The sequence below is a fragment of the Pelodiscus sinensis genome, chromosome 1 (genome assembly GCF_049634645.1).
Source record: "Pelodiscus sinensis isolate JC-2024 chromosome 1, ASM4963464v1, whole genome shotgun sequence".
In the NCBI taxonomy this organism is placed as follows: Eukaryota; Metazoa; Chordata; order Testudines; family Trionychidae; genus Pelodiscus; species Pelodiscus sinensis.
In genome coordinates this window covers 117,626,584-117,646,645 of record NC_134711.1, presented here as the reverse complement: position 1 = coordinate 117,646,645, position 20,062 = coordinate 117,626,584, and the positions used below count along the sequence as shown (strand labels likewise).

General features: G+C 42.0%; 1 protein-coding gene and 1 long non-coding RNA gene across 12 annotated transcripts in view; one reads left to right on the top strand and one right to left on the bottom strand.

The window, feature by feature from the left end:
• Window positions 1–20,062, bottom strand: part of C2CD5 (C2 calcium dependent domain containing 5) — a 129,427-nt gene that overhangs the window by 95,570 nt on the left and 13,795 nt on the right. For 9 of the 11 annotated variants that reach the window (XM_025183726.2, XM_025183729.2, XM_025183731.2 and 6 more), the window contains exons 4-7: window positions 11,821–11,916; window positions 10,822–10,977; window positions 7,380–7,575; window positions 4,428–4,579 (exon numbers count right to left, since the gene is read on the bottom strand). In XM_025183726.2, coding sequence (XP_025039511.2) covers window positions 4,428–4,579; window positions 7,380–7,575; window positions 10,822–10,977; window positions 11,821–11,916 — 600 coding nt within the window. Of the gene's footprint in view, window positions 1–4,427; window positions 4,580–5,679; window positions 5,805–7,379; window positions 7,576–10,821; window positions 10,978–11,820; window positions 11,917–20,062 lie in introns of all 11 variants that reach the window. The other 2 variants (XM_006121265.4, XM_075898311.1) reach the window with 1 other exon arrangement.
• On the top strand, window positions 12,571–18,686 carry LOC142818489 (uncharacterized). Its single transcript, XR_012895979.1, has 3 exons — window positions 12,571–12,873; window positions 13,325–13,403; window positions 18,254–18,686. It is a non-coding gene; the product is annotated as an uncharacterized LOC142818489 (long non-coding RNA).

The following is a 20,062-nucleotide window of genomic DNA, read 5'->3' as shown; positions in this document are numbered from 1 at the left end:
AAAAATATAGTCAAAACAGCTCTTCCAATCTGCCCAAAAAAGAAATTTAGACTATTTAGATATAATAGATTCTCTTCTCCAAAAGTTATAGGAATTTAAGTTGATTATCAAGAAAATTAAAACTTTAATTTTAAAGTCTTAAATCTTATAATGGTGTGTGTATATACATATTTATTTCCCACATAAAAAAAGAAGTGTCCATTTCTCAATTTCCTCCACATGTATATTAGCTCTTCTACCCCAAACTTATTAAAATATATAACTATTGTTGTCAGTTAGATACTTGTTAGTTTACGTAAGTGACAGAAAAAGTAACTCTACTCCCAGCACAAAGTCTCCAATTCCAAACCAGAATTAACTTTCAGTGAATGTTGAAATTATTCCTCTTACTACAGAGAATTAGCTTGACATAGTCCATTTTACTCTGTACCATCATATCCTACTTTATAAAAGAAATGGGGGTAATAATCTTGCTTCCAATAATTCCAAAGCAGAAGACTAAAGCAAATCCAAGTTTGGGGTTGGATGTAAAAGAGTAGTCGATTAGTCGACTACCCGATAAGCCTAGGCTTATCAGGTAGTCGAATTGACTACTGGCATTTCCCACCTCCTTCCTGCCTTTATATCATAGACAGCAAGGGGGAGAGCAGGAGCTGATGCTGGGGGGAGCCATCTTAAAAGCCAGTTCCCCCCAGCACCATCTCTGTGGTGCGGAGAGTGAGAGAGGAGGCAGATGGGCAGCGGTCAGGGACCCGGCACAAGCCAAGACTACTGAATCCTGGTCCACGCCACCTGCCGGACCTACCCACACTGCAGCTCTGCCTTTTAAACGTAGTAAGAGGTGGGACTGATGAGTCCTAGCTTGCACAGGGTCTGGAACCTACCTCCCTTCCCTTTCTCTCCTCCCCCGCAGCTCTGCAGTTTAAATGCAGGAGGAGCCAGGCTGCCTGTACTCCCGGCTCCTACTACATTTAAACTGAAAACTGCAGTGGGGCCCCTTAACTAGTCAATTACCTGCTTCTTAACATCTTTAGTCAACATACTGACATTGCTTCCTTGGTCATACTCTATTCCTCTTCCTTGCTCAGACACCTTAAAAAAAAAATCTTAATTTTCACCTCTTCAGATAGTTTGAGTAGTTTGCAACCTGAATTTCAGATCTTTTTATGTGTGCCAAACCATTAATTACATCATCATTGTGCACTAGAACAAATGGCTTTAACACCAAGTTATGCCTTGCTAAGCAAAACTCCCCAAAATGGAGACATATGGCCAAACATAACTTTACTGAAATAATCTGTAAGAACATTTTTTGTTAAGTAAAAACTAAAAATCACATCCTATATGTACATCATATTGCTATACTATCTTTCCTTAAACAATGATCAAGCTTATATTATAAAGCAGTAATAGACAAACTAAAACAAATTAGAAAAATGGACCTTCTGTGCCTAAATTTGGTCTAAACTCCTAGTGACTCAAGGAGTAAGTCATTTTTTTAAACGCTATCCTTTACAGCGGGGCTACTCAACACGCGGCCTGTTTGCGGCTCTCGGTACAGTTTGGGTTTTTGCGGGGTTCAACATGTGGCCTACAGGTGGGAATCCTTTGAACATGGCCTCCACTGGGAACATGCTCCACAATGGCAAGACATCTCCCAGGAGGGGTGAACACTGAAAGATGCAAGCAGACGGTCTGGCTGAAAGAGAGGGGTACTGGGTGACTGTACTAGCCCCTAGGGAGGAGATTCCGGGAGCACTGGGGAATTGTGGGAAGAGCTTTGTATTCATGTCCGTCAGTGTGAAAGAAGCTATTTGCATATGCAACTACATTTAAATTGCAGCTCTCAACATGTGCTATGAGTATCACTGTGGTCCCCGGGGCTTCCAAAGTTAAGTAGCCCTGCTTTATAGGGACACAGTTTTTATCAGGGGTCGATGACTGAAGAATCCTAGCAGAGTTGATGTCCTAAGAATGGATGTATTCCATTGTTAATTTAGATTATAGAACCTTGAGAAAATGCTGGTGTCATCCTTGAAAAAAGTGCTTTTTTAAAAACACCATCACAAATTTGTTTGGTAAAGTATGTTTAAAACTGCCATCAGCATGAAGAAAATATTTAACACAAACTATATCATAGAATAATCTTCTCAATCCTCTGTTGAAAATTAAAGATATTTAAAATGAAATAGGACTCTGAAAGATACTATATACTATGTTGCTAAGTAATTACTTTTTCAAAATTCAATGTCATTTCTAAAAATAATGCACACACAAGCAAGCCTTATGATTGACACACAATTTGGCAGAGACCTGAACATAGTGCCAAAAGATAGCAGCTACATGATGCTGCCCTAGCAAATAAAAGAATGAGTGCTATTAGCTTAAATTTAGAAACCAAAAACTATAGCTGATACAGATGGCTTTTTCTATATACAAGAAAATACCTCACCATAAAACCCTATCTTGAACACAAATGCATTCCTGTGTCCACACAGAAGCCATTGTTCTCAACGGGGCTCAGTGTAGGTGCAACAGTCCATCCAGCTAGATCAGGTTACCGGACCACAGTCTAATTTAGCTACTGAAGCAACTTTGCAATTTCACTGCAGACTACTACCACACTGTGCTTCTAGAATGTCTATCTACTAAGATGTTCACCTATCCAGGTAAAATTATGTTTTCAAACAATCACCAGGAATTTAATAATAAAAATGTATGAATAAATATTAGTCTTTTTAAAAAAAAAATACACTTGCTCTCAGTTTCTTTGAAATGTAATTGCTCACCCTAGGTTGTCTACAAGACATAACAGTTATTTATACAAAAGACAAGGAAGACAGAAAATGGCAAAAAAAAAAAAAAAAAGAGGATAAAAAGAAATGAAGAGGGAGAATTATAATTTAATAGAAAGTTGCTTATTTTTCAATTTTGGATTAAGTTTGAAAACATCTTCATATTCTATTGAGAATAAACTATTCAGTTTATAACCTATTTCAATATGTATATCTTGACTGTGATGTGTTCCTGTAACAGTCAAGTAATAACTAAATCAAAAACTGTAACATACCTTAAAACTGTCATAATTAGGAAGGTGGGAACATTCTCAGATTCAAATACTATTTTTAAACATCATATTTAGAAACACTTAAAACAATAGCCACACTTTTATACGTGGGCCTACAGTATTTTTGTTCTGTTGTAGAAGAGCAAGACAATTAATAAATTAATGAAAAAGAGTTCAAAACTCCCAGGACTGTACTGAAATAATGACTAATAAAGAGAAGGCAGATAACGGGGCAGAGCCATATTTGTTGTGCTTCTTAAGAAATTGAGGAGATGGGAGGAGGAATCAACATTCAATGAAACTGAAAAGCCAGCTGAGAAATAGGTTTAAGCTTTTAAAAGGTGTTCTAAATAGCCTTTAGAACTATTTTTTAAAATATTCAAACGTGTATATTTCCACCATAGCCATTTCCATGATTCTGAAAAAGTTTAGTAGACATTAACAATTGCATTTCTAAAGTCAGTTTGCAAACAGACAAATGGAATCTACACAACAATATGGATACATTTTCAATTAAGATTGGGCTTAGAAAAATCACATGTTAGTGAGACTTGATCAATTATGGTGAAAATTTACCCCCAGAATTTATAATATGAAGTGGAGGAAATTAAAAGAAAAAGACAATTCCTTAGGACTCTTTTTATAACATTCTGAAGTGCTTCAAATGGTAGTATTACATATGCTACTCTTAGGCTACGTCTAGACTGGCCCCTTCTCCGGAAGAGGCATGCAAAGCAGGCAAGTCAGAATAGGGAAATCCGTGGGGGATTTAAATATCCCCCGCGGGATTTAAATAAACATGGCCGCCGCTTTTTTTCCGGCTTGGGGAAAAGCCGGAAAAGAGCGTCTAGACTGGCGCGATCCTCCGGAATAAAGCCCTTTTCCGGAGGATCTCTTATTCCTACTTGCAATGGACTGTTGCAAGAAGGAATAAGAGATCCTCTGGAAAAGGGCTTTATTCCGGAGGATCGCGCCAGTCTAGACGTTCTTTTCCGGCTTTTCCCCAAGCCGGAAAAAAAGTGGCGGCCATGTTTATTTAAATCCCGCGGGGGATATTGAAATCCCCCGCGGATTTCCCTATTCTGACTAGCCTGCTTTGCATGCCTCTTCCGGAGAAGGGGCCAGTCTAGACGTAGCCTTAAAGTGTCTTTATGCTATGGTTATCAAATTTTGATAAACAAAGTACAGTAAATCAGTTTGATACAAAAATCTTTTTATGCTTTAATTGCACTGTTTGAAATATCCAATTTCCACATCATTTTGATAACTTATATGCCAAAAAAGGAGAAAGGGTTTGAATGAAAAGATAAAACAGAAATACAAATTAACACAAAAATAAGAGTGGGTGGAAGCGCCTTACCAGTTTTGGGTGTCAAACTCAAATCTGTGTCAGAAGAAGAGGACTGTCGACTGTAGGACTTGGAAGGTGAAAAAGAATAGGTTTGGTTTTTCAGAGGGGTGGAGGGTCCTGATGAATGAGTATTGGGATTGGGATCTTCATTGAAAGGAATCCTGCCAGAAGAAGGTGGAAACATATTCAGTAATCCTGTGCCAAAGGACCTGGCTGACAGCAGCATGATCCGAACACCAGGATGGGACTGGGGAAGGGCCAGCAGTTATTCCTTAAGTGTGTTGCTGGGTAGGAGGCCAAAGGCAAAGAAATGAGATTTACCCACTCAGCATTCTACAGATAGATGCTGATTATCTGCACTGAAACAGTTAAGCCAAATAAGAGGCATGAAATGTCAGACCAAGAAAAAAAAAAAAAAAAGTAAATATGCAAAAGAAAACAAAACTCAAAACAATGCATGGCTTTAAAAAAAATTCAGCTACACAATGCTTGTTGAATTAGTTTAAAGTAAAATGACCACAAACAACTATATTTGTGTTTGTGTGTGTGTGTATATATATATATATATATATATATACATACACACACACACACACACACACACTCATACACACACACTCATACACACACGCGCGCACACACACACACACACATTCATGTATACAACATATATTTTAAGAAAAAAAAAGTTTCCTTATCCTATAGCATCAGCAGTGTGCCACAGCTAAAAACAAAGTAAAGAGGAAAACCTTAAGGAATACAAAGCGTACTGACAGACATGTCAGCTATGTGCAGATTGTCTTACCTGTTCTTCAGTACTGTCTCTTCCACAAAGCAACACAAACCTTTCCTAAGGCTTTAAACACTCAGGTAACATTATACTTATAAGATTATACTTGCAAGAAATTTAAAGGCCAATCATGGTTTCTATCAAGACTACTAAAAAAGACTTGTAAACTGTACCTGGTGAATGTTACTAGACTCAGATTTTTTGAAGGTAAATCTCAAGTTAAAGGAAGTGAAGAGTATAGCTCTGTGGAAGAGACTTCAGGAAACACACTCTCTTCCAAGTAACTATTGAGTTTGTTTCAGCAGTTGAACATAGCAGTAGTTCTCCATTGAAAGCAGAAGGACTCCCAGTGAGAAAAAGAGGGAGAAAAGATGGGTGGTACCTGCCTACACTGCCTGCCTGCCTGCACTTTGCGACCACTGTGCCTGTGGCCTGCCTCTCCCCAGCTCTTGAGTCTGAGTAGTCTCGTACCAGTGTAGATGAGAGTGGGAACAGACAGAGAGAAGTTCTGGGTAAGTCGTGAGCCAGAAGCAGTGTGAATTGGGCTGTTGTGAGTCGAGCGGCATCCATGGCTTGGCGGATGAACCAGCGGAGACCTGAGAGAATTTGCAGCCAAGGTGGAAGAAAAGAAAACAATACATACAACAGATTGCAAAGTTATGTTAAAAATGATTTCAGGGAGTGCTAGTTAGTGGAGATGTCTTATTCTTTAAGCAGACTCTAAGAGTTATAATTCCTAGCATGCAAGAGTCAAGATGAAATAAAAAAGAGCAGGGGAACAGCTAAGTACTAACTTGTTAACATATTATTGAATCTTTGGCATTAAAGGCTCAGGTTAATAAAGATAAGACGACACGAGTAGAACCTGCTGATCTTGAAACCCACTCACACTTCTGGGCAGGACCATATAGATTGTTTTAATCAATCTCAGCAAAAATCTAGCACACAAGTTGATAAACAACCTTGCACATACATATGTTCAGATTTTTTTTTGTCTTCTGTTCAAGATTGAATGCTATTGATTTATGGGTAGTATTTAAAGTGTTAGCTACTGCAGCAAGTATTTAGTTTTTAATTGATTATGGTTTTATGTTGTAATTCACCCAGAAGCTCTGTGATGATGGATGCATGTTTCACAAATCAATACATATTAAATTAATAATTCTAAATAAGGATCAATAATTGGGTTCCACTGCTGGGGAAATTTTACAGTGGTATTGATGCTGCCTCATGCAAAGTGCTCTGATTACTTTATAATAATTACAAGATACAATAACTAAGATAACTGTAATCACTAAAACAAAATGACCTAATTCAAATAATATCTATCTGGACAGGTTACATAGGAAGTATACTCTTACGTATTCTATTATTCTTATACTAATTGTGTAAAAATATAACACAAGATGTCATAAATAAATTGATGTATTCAGAGTGGCAACTGAGAAATGTAAATGCTTCCCACCTCAGAATAAATTGATACTGAAATTTTCCTAATTTTATTTGATTTGTTCCGGTTCAAAATTTTAATTCAAACTGTATTGTATTGACTTAGCCATAGTGAACAATTAGAATTAGGTCTCTTCCTCATCATGAAACCTTTTTCAGGCAGTGTATGATATAGCCTAATTTGTTTTGCTTTTAAAGAAAAAACAAAAGATTAAAATGATTTTAAAATGTCAAAGATGTCTACATCTCCTGAGCCACTTAACTACCTGAACTCAAATACACTTATCTTTTCTGACATGAATGCACAAGGACACTCAAACTGAGAGTGCTAAAAAATAGAAATCCCTTAAGAGAAACATATTGTGAAAGATCCCCCATGAACAAAAAGTCCCCCATGAACAAAAAGTGTGTTATTTACATGTGCAAACTAATTATCACCTAAAGGCTGGTGGATAACACCATAAAAATGTGCAATGCTACGATTGCATAAATTTAACAGATATGGAACGAACAGAAAAACATCTCTCTTGCCAGGATTTACTGCTGCAACATCTAATAAACCAGTTCACCTTCTCAAAACTGTAGAACATAAACCAACTTACAGACAAGAAAAAACAGTAAAGGAGAAATAAATGCTGGGAAAACACACTGGATATGTAAAACTGAATGACTATGACAAAAAATGAAATTCACTGCATTACAATCTATTAATTCATACTTACTCCTTCATTTCTTTGGATGGGGAATTACATGCAGGTAAGAATGCAGTGTTACTTATTTTATCCAAGGTACAGGCTGTTCCTATGGCTCGTACTACTAATCCAGATTCTCCCTCCAAATCAAAACACTGCAAGTAACCAACAACTGCATTCCCTCTCATTTCAAGTACCTTCAAGCCAATTTTCCTTTGAAGTTCACCTATACAAAAATAAATGCAAGTTAAATGATATCTCACTTAGAAATAAAGTAAGCATGTTAAAGACGGTGATGCTTAGTAGTTACGGTTAATTGGTGGGGCCCTGCAAGCAAGGGCTGCTCCAGCGTCTGTCCATTGGGAGTGCAGGGCTAGGAGCTGTTCCAGCCCAGATCCCCCTTAGTTGGTTAACTGGTTAAATGTTAGGCTGAGCTAATATTTAACTGGTCAACTCAGGGGTGGGGGACTGTTTTTGGGTTAAGGTCTGCTGATCCCCTCCTCCCCCCCCAAAAAAAGTTAAAAGTCAGGGGCCACACACAAGTAAGAAGCAAAGTGAGATGCTCCTGACAGAGAGAGACAGACACTCCTCACATTCTTCTTGCACATCAGAGCCTAGGGGGGGCCCAGGCTAGTAGATTTTATATGCTCCAGCCCTGTGGGTGGATGGCAGGGGGGGCTAGAGCACCAGCACAGGCTCCCCAATGCTGAGCATCAGGGTAAGGATCCAGGCAAGCCAGGGGCCGCACTTGGCCCCTGTGCCAGAGATTCCCCACCCCTGGGTTAACCAATTAACCAAGATTTTACATCTCAATGAGACTTCAAATTTCTTTGAAATTCAGACAAATAAATGGATGGACAGACATCTTTACTCTCCTTTTTGGTTTTGCAAATTTCCAAAACATATAAAAGCATATATCAATCTAATGTTATAGGTTTTATTCCTTTTTAATTTCTACCTTAGTTTATTTATATTATATACACAGATGCCACACAAAGCAAAATGTATCTTTCTTCTGTTTCTTTGGTATTAAAATGAAGACTCTTTACTGTTCACAAGTCAAGAAAACAAGTTGAGTTTGCTGTAGGAACCTGATTCTGCAAGACTGCATTACCAAAAATGACCATACCATCTTGAAAATGTTTATAACTGGCAAATAATATAGAACAATGGAACAAAATTGCACTTTTTTGCTTACTTCACCAAGTAGGTCAATATTTTGAATGCAACTTTCAGTAGAACTTTAGGTGTATGTTTTAATTTCTAGTACTGTATATACGGTGTCTGAACAAATTGGTAGACAACTGCATTTAATACTATGACAAAAATGCAGTTCATGGGAACATTTTATCAATTGACATTTTACTTAAATAAAACTGTATCCCTAAAGTAATTTACTTATTTATTAGTGGTCTCAATCCAGTTCTTCATACACAGAAGTCAGCTTCACAAGATGCACTAGTACAGTTAGTATCCTTGTTAACCACAGCGGAGATGCCAGGATCAAAGAGTATGAAGAATGAATCTTCTGATTTGTCCCACTGGGTCAGTTAAGTTAAAAAATCAGGTAAGGACAGCATAAAAAAAGCTTGCAATTTCTATACTGTAGGGCTGTGTCTACACTGGCGGGATCTTGTGCAAAAGCGGCTGCTCTTGCGCAAAAACTTGCTGCCTGTCTACACTGGCCGCGTGTTCCTGCGCAAGTAAACTGACGTTCTAATGTATGAAATCAGGGCTTCTTGCGCCAGAACTCTGACGCTCCCGCTCAAGAAGAAGCCCTTTGGCGCAACTGTTCTTGCGCAAGAGGCCAGTGTAGACAAGCAACATGAATTTCTTGTGCAAGAAAACCCTATGGTTAAAACGGCCATCAGAGCTTTCTTGTGCGATAGTGCGTCTACACTGGCACATCTCTTGCGCAAAAACACATGCCAGTACAGATGCTCTCTTCTGGAAGAGTTTTTGCAGAAGAACTCTTCTACAAAAGAGTTTTTGCGTGAGAACGCGCAAGTGTAGACGTAGCCTAGTTGTTCTGTGGCTATGGGAAGTACTTCAATCTCCAAGGCTATCTTCCAAACAAAAAAATTTAAAAGGAAAAATGTAAGCTAGGTATTAGTATTAGGGATGTTAAAATGTGTTTAAGTAAACGTGTAACCACTGAAAATTTCAGCGGTTATATGAGAGGTGGTAGTAGGCTCTCTGGAAGCCAGTGCGCACAGGGAATTGGCTTTTAAGTGCATTGGCTCCCACCTCTCCCCACCCCATGCAGTTGCATGCCGGGGGGGAGGGGGGGCAGGTGACTCCCTGGGAGATGGTGCATGTGGGAAATCAGCAAGTAACCAAGAAGGTTAACCAATGAGCCCATGCTCATTGATTAACTGTGTACAGGATTACACTTTCACATTCCTAATTAGTATGTAGTGGTTAGTAGATCATTTTATTTAAATTTTTCTCAATACTGTTAAGAGAATACAATAAAAGTCTACTGAATGAGAGCACATTGAAAAAAGATGTAACTAAAATGTTAAGCGCATTACATCTTTAATGCGTCAGAAAATTGTACAAAAAGTGTCTCTTATAAATAAACAAACTACACGCTGTACAGTTAACACCACATCCTACTGATGACATTATGGAACATTACATTATGCAATACAGAATGCTACCATTATAGGCTGTTTACACCACAGCCATGGCATACACTAAGGCTATGTCTACACTGCAGGCTTTTTGTGCAGTGACAACATCTGAGGTCAGAACTATGCTTCAGTGCTAAGAGATGAGACCTTGGTGCTGACAGCAGTGCCAGGGACGTGGTTAACTCCTCCAATCCAGAATCAGGAGGTATGGCCAGGGATTCTATTGATATTACCAATGTCAGTGTTGGTACCAACATTGTTTGGTTCTTAATATTTTCTGGTTATTACTGTATTGGAAGAAAGGAATCAGAAGCCATGATTTTTCACAATGGTCAAACCTCCCATTGCCTGGAGATGATAGCAGCAGACTTTGGTGCCATGTTTGTAGCCAGTCCCAAGATGGCCTTTGGTCAATCTTTGTCTGATGATGTCAGGCTCATCTGTTAATAACAAACTTGGAAGGTGAGTGCCAGAGAACAGGGCACAAGCGGAGACAAGCTCCTCAGGGTCAGATCTTCTAGGAATAGGGTTCTCTCTCTTTGGTGTCTTAAGCTTCCCTCATGGATTCTTCAAGGTGGTAAAATAGGTGTTCCTGGGACTTTCCTTTCCTCACTGAAAATTACTAACAAACTGAGCAACAGTCTGGCACATGACTTTCACCAAGGTGAACAAACAATGGGCATGGCCATCCATGACTGTCCCTGATACAGGTCATTAAAGTACAACAAAAATAAAACTTAAATATACACATCCTCTCCCTTTACAATTAATGAATAACTACAGACTTTTAAAATAGCAGTAAATAAATATAACAGGTTGAATGTATGTATTAATACCTGACATTAGTGAAATAAGTCTCTGTCTAGCCTCATTTGATGCCCTTGGTGTACGGATTCGGTCTATCCATTGGTATTCAGGGTCTTCATTAACAACCAACTCTTCCACAAATCCATGAATTACTACAGCTCTATAACACTTTGGAATAGATGTGGCTGTTGAAAAAGATATATAAATATGTAAAATACAAGTCTATACAATAGTGATTCCTTTCCCAACAGATTTTAGGGAACTCCTAAACAGTTTTACTGCAAACAGTAATCTCACTGGTGCCTGTTGGAATTACTGCCTGAGGTTGTACCTTTGTTTCAGCTAACACATTCAGGAGGCTTTTGCACTAGTATACCACTTCCATAAAATAGGCACACACAGTAACTTACATGCACATATTCACACACAGGCTTTGCTGTTCATGCCTGCATCATAATATACCAAAAATTAATAGAATACATTAAATTTGAAATACTTTAAAGGAGCTGCTTAAAAAAAAAACGTGTCTGCTGCAGATGCTCTACCATAAGCAAACAGTAATGCAATACAAAATTCAAATCAGACTTTTTTTGCCACTGGCTTTAGTGCCATCTGAACTGGACCTTTAAGGAGGGTTGAGGAATGGTGAAAGGGAACAGAAACTAGAATAGAAAATCAACCTTGAAAAGAACATTTTTTCATAACTTTACTACAAATACAGCATGAATTGTGTCACTACTGTGACTAAACATTTTATGGAAGAAAAAAATATCGTTTTCTGACTAATGGAAGGAAAAATATGCATTTTGAATTTCCTCTTATGAAATGTTACCTCCAAAGAAGATTTAAACAACAGAGTACAAGACTCGATTAACAACGATGAATCCATATAATTAACTAGAAGAGACACTTGCTTTAATTTGGGAATATTTAATTTCTCAGGTATCCAGTTTTTTATATTTAAAAATAATCCCCCCAAAAATAGCATTGCCACACAAAAGAACAATTTATTTTAGTTATTTACTCACTGCAAAAAAACTTGACTCCACAGGATGATTGCCTAAAACGGTTTAAATCATTGAAGAGGTCTACTTTCACTACAACGTTGATCTCCCCACGGATACCTGTCCATTTAAAAAAAGGGGGGGGGCGTGAAAGGTGAAATTTGTATCAGAAAGAACCAGAAACAATACAATCTACTCAACTATTTGTTTGACATTTTAATTATTACTGTTAAAGTTAGGCAAACTCCATAACCAATCAGAATATCAATATTTTTGCCAAAAAACATAAAGCTAAATATTACTGTTATGATCTTTTCAAATCCCATATTAGAATTGCTCTCAAAATGATCTCAAGACTAGGGATGTAATAGAATAATCGATTAGCATTAACCTATAAGTTTGAGCTTATCTGTTAATTGGGTATAAACTACAGGCATTTCCCCCTGGAACCTCTTGCTAGTACATTTTTTAGAAGGCTGGCCAGCAGCCTGGCTTAGTTCCAGCTCGCGATGGGTCAGGGAGCTCAGTCCCCCCTGGACAGGGGCTGCAGCCACCCTGCAATGCTGCTGGCCCCATCCCTGGGACTATAGAATAGTCAACTAATCGATAAGAATTTATGAGGTTAATCGACTATTCAGTTAACCAATATTTCACATCCGTACTCAAGTCCATAACAAAATTACTCTCCAGAGTCCATTCTATTCAAGCTATCCAGTATCTAATTCAGAATTATAAATACATACTCACAAGTATACAACAAAATAGAAGGGAGTTACTCACCTTGTGCAGTAACGACTGTTCTTCGAGATGTGTGTCCCCGTGGGTGCTCCACTGTAGGTGAAGGGTCGCCCTGAGCCTCAGATCGGAGCTTTCTATAGCAGTTTCCCCTGTTGAGTCACGCATGCCCAGGAGGCGTCTCGAGCCCTTGCCGCCTCCTGAGGAGTGTGACTCATCCCCCTCCCTTTCAGTTCCTCGTCTCCGCCCGAGTAATTTCGACTCCGAGCAGAGGGGAGGTAGGGAGGGTCGTGGAGCACCCACGGGGACACACATCTCGAAGAACAGTCGTTACTGCACAAGGTGAGTAACTCCCTTTTCTTCTTCGAGTAGTGTCCCCGTGGGTGCTCCACTGTAGGTGACTACAAAGCAGTATCCAGTATATGGTTGGAGGGAGCCGGAGTCAGTGTTTGGCAGTGGTGGAGAGCACTGCCGTGGCAACTGCTGAGTCACTCTTAAGTTGTGGAAGAATGGCGTAATGTTTAGCAAAGGTATGATCTGAAGACCATGTTGCTGCCCGGTAAATGTCTCTTAGGGGGACATTGCTCAGAAAGGCTGTGGAGGCAGCCGTGGCTCGAGTAGAGTGTGCTCTTGGTGGGCATATCAGCGGTCTATTGCCCAGTGAGTGGCACTTAATTATGCATGTAGATATCCATTTTGAGATTCGTTGAGATGATATCGGTGTGCCTTTGGATCGTTCAGCGATGGAGATAAAAAGTCTTTCAGATTTACGGAATGGTTTTGTTCTTTCTAGGAAGAAGGCCAGAGCCCTCCGGATGTCCAGGGTGTGCAGAGTGGCATCTGTCTGCGACGAGTGCGGTTTTGGGAAAAAGGTAGGTAACACGATTGGTTCGTTAATATGGAATTCTGTACCGACCTTTGGCAAAAACGTGGGGTGGGGTCTAAGTATGACCCTATCCTTTGTGAAAATTGTGTAAGGAGGTTCTGACATTAACGCTCCAAGTTCGCTCACCCTCCTGACTGAGGTGATGGCTAGGAGGAAACAGACCTTCATAAAAAGGAAAGGAAGTGGCACTGTTGTCAGTGGCTCAAAGGGAGGTCTGGTGAGGTAGTTCAAAACAAGATTTAGGTCCCACAAGGGGGGTGGAGTCCTATGTGGTGGGTATACATTCTGGAGTCCCTTGAGGAATCTTTTTGTAATAGGGTGGTTGAAAACGGAGAATCCATCTACTGGTGTATGAAATGCTGCTATTGCAGAGAGGTGTACTCTTAGGGAAGAGACAGAGAGTTCTGATGCTTTAAGGTCCAGAATGTAATCTAGAATGGTATCTAATGGTGAGGCACGGGGCTCCATTTTGACTCGCTGACACCAGTGACAGAAACGTGCCCATTTCTGTTGGTAAGTTTTCCGAGTAGACTGTCTCCTGCTCTGGAGGAGGATGTCCTTTACTTGCTGGGAGCAGCGATCTTCTACCTCTGAGAACCAGAGAGAAGCCAAGCCTGAAGATGCAGGGTATTGAGTTGTGGGTGCAGTATCTTGCCGTTGTTCTGAGATAGTAGGTCTATCCGGTACGGTAGCGGGTAGGGGGGCTGGACCGCTAGCCTGTGAAGGTATGGGTACCAGGTTTGTCGAGGCCATGATGGCGCAATCAGGATGACTAGGGCTTTGTCCCTCAGGATCTTGCGCAGGACTCTGGGGATGAGCGGTATGGGAGGAAAGGCGTAGTGTAGGGAGGCTGTCCAATTGATCAGGAAGGCATCTCCCAGAGAGTGTTTGCCAAGTCCCGCACGTGAGCAGAATTGGGGACATTTGGTGTTCTGGGTAGAAGCAAAGAGGTCTATCGATGGCCATCCCCACTGGTGGAAAATTGAGTTCTCCACCTCCGTATGTAACTCCCATTCGTGGTTCAAAGCGAAGTTTCGGCTGAGTGAATCCGCTTTGATGTTGTTCACCCCGGGCAAGTAGGACGCTATGAGGGTGACTTGGTTGCGGATGCACGAGTTCCACAGGCGAATAGCCTCCGCGCATAAAGAGCGGGAGTGGGCTCCACCCTGCCTGTTTATGTAGAACATTGTGCAGATGTTGTCTGTTAGGATGCGGACTGTGTGATTGGCGATGGAGGAGGCAAAGTGTGCACAGGCATTCCTTACTGCCCTTAACTCGAGGAGATTGATATGTAAGTGTGTCTCGTTTGGGGACCATCTGCCTTGAACTTCGTGGCCGTTCATATGTGCCCCCCAGCCTAGCAGGGAAGCATCTGTGGTGATTTGGATAGTGGGTTCGGTTTGTTGGAACGGAACCCCTGTCAAGAGATTGCTTGGCACTGTCCACCATCGTAAGGATCCCAGCACGTCTGGTGGGATAGTAACCGTTTTGTTTCAAGGGTGCCGTGATGGGATATAAACAGTTGCCATCCAGAGTTGAAGACATCGAAAGTGCAGGCGAGCATGGTGGACTACATAGGTGGTGGAAGCCATGTGGCCCATTAGTCTGAGGCATGTAAGTACTGTGGTGGTAGGAACTGTAAGCATCCCATTTATAATTTCTTGCATAGTTGCAAAACGTTGTTGAGGTAGGTATGCCCGGGCTGTCACTGAGTCCAGGCGTGCACCAATGAACTCTATGTCTTGAACTGGATACAGCGTTGACTTGTCTTGGTTGATTAGAAGGCCTAGACGACTGAGGAGGGTCGTGGTCGTCTGTATCATAGAGGCTGTTTCGGCGTACGAGGATCCCTTTAGGAGGCAGTCGTCTAGATAGGGAAATATGATGACGTTTTGTCGACTGAGATATGCCGTCGCGACAGCCAGTACCTTCGAAAATACTCTCGGGGCTGATGAGAGGCCGAAGGGGAGAACCCTGTACTGGAAGTGGTCTGGTCCCAACATGAAGCGCAGGTAACGTCTGTGGGAGGGGTGGATGGTTATATGGAAATAGGCATCTTGGAGGTCGAGGGCTGCAAACCAGTCCCCTTGATCTAGCGCAGGAATGATTGTGGAGAGTGTGACCATCTTGAAATGTTGTTTCTTGAGAAATTTGTTCAGTTTGCGGAGGTCCAATATAGGTCTCCAGCCCCCTGTTCGTTTTTCGGTTAAGAAATAGCTCGAGTAAAACCCTCTCCCGTGGAACTCTCGGGGTACCCTTTCTACTGCTCCGATGAGGAGGAGTCGATCGATTTCTTGTTTCAGAAGGGTCTCGTGAGAGTGGTCCCTGAAGAGGGACGGGATAGGGGGAAGGGTAGGGGGGATAGAGGTGAAAGGGATGGTGTAGCCCACTCGAATGATTTCCAAAACCCAGCGGTCCGATGTTATGGACTCCCATTGAGGAAGGAATGGGCGCAAACGATGGGTGAACAGATGGCCATGTTGGGGTAGTGCTAGATCGTAAGCAGGGTGTCGCAGGCCCTCGACCAAATCTTCAAATTTGCTGTTTAGATGGTTGGGTAGTTGGTGGGCGGGCCTGGTTGTGGCGTCTTCTGGGACCTCGTTGCCTTGGTCTAGTGTCTTCATAGGGCCTCTGTGATCTATTATATTGCCCATATCGGTATCGGTTGTATGAGTTATATGGGGTGTATCGTCCGCGTCTATAGGGCTGCGTGCACATGCCCAACGTGCGGAGTGTAGACTTGGAATTTTTGCTGTTATGGAGTATTTCATCCGTAGTGGCTGCAAATAGTTTGTGCTTGTCGAATGGCAGATCCTCTACTTTAGGCTGGAGATCGCGGGGAACTCCTGATGACTGGAGCCAAGAGGTTCTACGCATGACTACCGCTGTAGCTGTAATTCGGGCTGCGGTGTCAGCAACATCCATTGCGGTTTGAAGAGCAGTGCGGGCGATCATATGGCCCTCATGAACTATTGTTTTCAGGATGGATCTTTTAGACTCGGGGAGATGTGGTATCAGCTCTCCCAGTTTTGAGTAATTGTCAAAGTCATGATTTGCTAAAAGAGCAGAGTAGTTCGATATTCTGAGTTGTAAGGTGGAAGAGGAGTATACCTTCTTGCCAAAGGAGTCCAGCTTTTTGTGGTCCTTGTCTGCGTTGCCCAACTTGTATTGTGGGATCTTTGCACGTTGTTGCGCTGAATCCACTACTAACGAGTTGGGTTGTGGGTGTGTGAAAAGAAAGTCGTTGTCTTTTGATGGGACAAAGTACTTCCTATCGATCCTTTTATTCGTTGGTTGAATGGATGCAGGTGTTTTCCAGAGGTCTTCCGAGGTCTCCATTATTGCCTCGTCTATAGGGAGGGCAATCTTGCTATGTAATGTGGGATGGAGATTCTTTAGCAGTTGGTATTGTTTCCTCTGGACCTCCTGCAGGGAAACATTCTGGCTTATTGCAACCCTCTTGAATAGATCTTGGAATTGTTTTAGGTCGTCAATTGGTGCAGAATCTGATGGAACTACGGCTTCATCTGATTGTATATCGGGAGCATCAGAATGTGTGACGTTTATTGAGTGAGTGTCTGATTCATTGTCAGAGATTCGGTCCACCTCCTCATCCGAAAGAGTTGCTGGAGGTAGGGACTGCGGCCGAGATAAGCTTCTCCGGGATGGAGTGGAGTGAATTGGGGAGCATTGTCCACGTGATTCCCAGTGTTCCCAGGGTCCCCATTGCGGATAAGGTGGGGGTGGGTAAGGCCAGTACGGGTGCCATGGGTTCTGTTGTGGTGGGGCTCCGTAGTCATAAAAGCGAGATTGCCTAGGTGATGGGTGCCTCGAGGAATAAGATGTGTGGTGATCATCCTCAAGAAGGGGAGCGTCTCGGCCGGATAAGATTGGTGTAGACCTGGGAGGGGATAGCCGTGATAGGGACTTCCCAGGTGAGTAGGATGTGGAAGGCAGACACTGAGCAGAAAGACTGCTGTGTGAGAGAGCTTCTTGCTGGCTCTGCTCCATAGCAGTGTCGTCTGGCTGCCTGTCAGTTTGCCCTGGCAGCGTTAGTGCAGCATCCTGCTGCTTATCTGGAGGTGGTGCCGGGCGTTTGGGCTGTGGGTCACTCTGCTGCGGTGCCGTGGTTTTAGTCGGCACCGTAGCTTTAAGGATCGCTGTGGCTTTCGGCGCCACGGAAGGCTGTGCAGTTGAAAGCGGTGCCGCTGTTTGAAGCGGCACCGCGGTTTGCTTCGGCGCCGGCTTTTCTTGCCGTGCCGGCTGTTTTGAACGCTCCCGGGGCCGCTCAGCAGTGGCGTGCCCCGATGCCGGCGCGGAGTGGGAGGATCGCCCCGAAGCCTTTGTGGCGGGCGTCCTCCCGGTCTGGTGTGCCTCTACTCCATGTTTAGGAGAGGAGGAGGCTGATAAGGAGCGGGATGGTGAGGCTCTACCCCTCAGCTCGGTTCTGGAGAGAGGGGGAGGCTCTTGGCGCGTTCCCGGCTGTTCTGCGGGCTGCAAGGCTTTTTCGAATAGGATCATTCTTAGGCGGAGCTCACGGTCTTTCCTGGCTCTCGCCGTGAGGAAATTACAATGAGTGCAGCTGTGGGGAGAGTGAGATTCCCCCAAACAGCGAATGCATTTTGAATGACCATCCGAAGCCGGCATAGGGTCCCGGCATTGGTCGCACTTCTTAAAGCCTGAGGAGGCGGACATGTCCGGTTCTCTCCTCTTTAAGCTTTTTTTTTTTTTTTTTTTTTGTATTTATTTTAGTGTTCCTGCTGTTGTCGTCAGTCCGTGTTGGTTTCTTTCTTTTTTTTTTATTTTTAAATCTGTTCTTTCTTCTCTGTGTTAAAGAGCTGTGAAAACTCCGGTATCTCTGAGACCCGGTCTGAGGTGATTCAAGCCCCCCCGAGGGGGGAGGGGGGGGTTAGGTAAGTGTATTTCCTTTATTACTAAAAATTCTTTTTCTTCTTTTAAAAAGAAACAGGGAAGGTAACTTGGATATCAGGGGAAAGAACTATAACTAAACTAGGGAGAAAAAAGGTAGTCAGAGAGTCTGACAGGGAGCTCCTGTTTGCTCCGTCCGCAGGCGAGGGCGGTTGAAGAGGAACTGAAAGGGAGGGGGATGAGTCACACTCCTCAGGAGGCGGCAAGGGCTCGAGACGCCTCCTGGGCATGCGTGACTCAACAGGGGAAACTGCTATAGAAAGCTCCGATCTGAGGCTCAGGGCGACCCTTCACCTACAGTGGAGCACCCACGGGGACACTACTCGAAGAAGAACTATTGTTTTTGCATCACTTGAATATGAAAAACTATATAACCACAAGGTATTATTTTGGCTATTTATTTTTCCAAACGTTTCTTGTTTATCCATACTTTTAAAACTTTTTAATAAAGCTACATTAATAAAAAGCTTTTTAATAAAGCTACATTTCAGTGAGAAACCACAAGCTTTGATATCTTGTCTCTTCCTACCTACAGTACTAACTTAACAATCTTGAGCTGTTCCCGATTCTTAATTTCTTTCTTGACTAAACAAAATCTTTTTGTGTTATACCACTTCATATCACTATAGCTTCCATGTGCCAAATACATTACAATGCCAAAATGTGAACAAAACACTAGATGTAAGTGACTGAACAGGATCTTCTTGATTGGATCTCCTGACTCAATCCTCTCAGAAGATACCAAGTATATCTTCACCACAATTAAACATCCATGTCTGACCTATGATAGCTGACTCAAACTCATCATGCTCAGGCTCCAAAACCGTAAAACCATAAGGGGGAAGATCCCAGAGCCCAGGTTTCAGCCCGAGTTAAAACGTTTACACTGCAATTTTACAGCCTCACAGCTCAAGTCCCAAAAAAACTGAGTGAACTGCCAAGAGCCAACTACAACATACACATTCACAATCAGATATTTTTCATTGCCTCGTATGGCAATTGGATCAGGTCCATATGCTCTCAAACAAACGTGATAAGCCAACAGAAGACATTACCACTCCCATCTTGTTCCTCTACATGTTCCTGGAATCAAGATGACTACAACTCCTCTATAACCAATCACCTCCCTGATAAGTCAGGGTGGATCCACACATGTATAGGCTTTTCATTATCATAATTTCATAATAAAATCATTCACAATTCAGAATAGGTACAGAGGTCACACAATTCATCACAATAGCATCTTCATAAATTTTTCTTCATGTTCACAATGACCACAAATCCAGACATCTGTACATACACATCACAGATATAATCAACTCAGCCTTTGGTTTAGTTTCCAATGTAAAGTTAGTGATATACCGTGAATCAGACTTTCACATCAGTAATCTCCAAAAACAGTTTTTTTCATGTAAAGCATGTAAACCATTTTGAAGCACTTGGAAGAGGGGAAAGTAATCAGGAATAGTCAACATGGATTCACAAAGGGCAAGTCGTGCCTGACCAATCTGATTAGCTTCTATGATGAGGTAACTGGCTCTGTGGATATGGGAAAGTCAGTGGATGTGACATACCTTGACTTTAGCAAAGCTTTTGATACAGTCTCCCACAATATTCTTGACAGCAAGTTAAGGGAATGTGGATTGGATAAATGGACAGTAAGATGGATAGAAAGATGGCTAGAAGGCCAGGCCCAGCGGGTAGTGATCAACGACT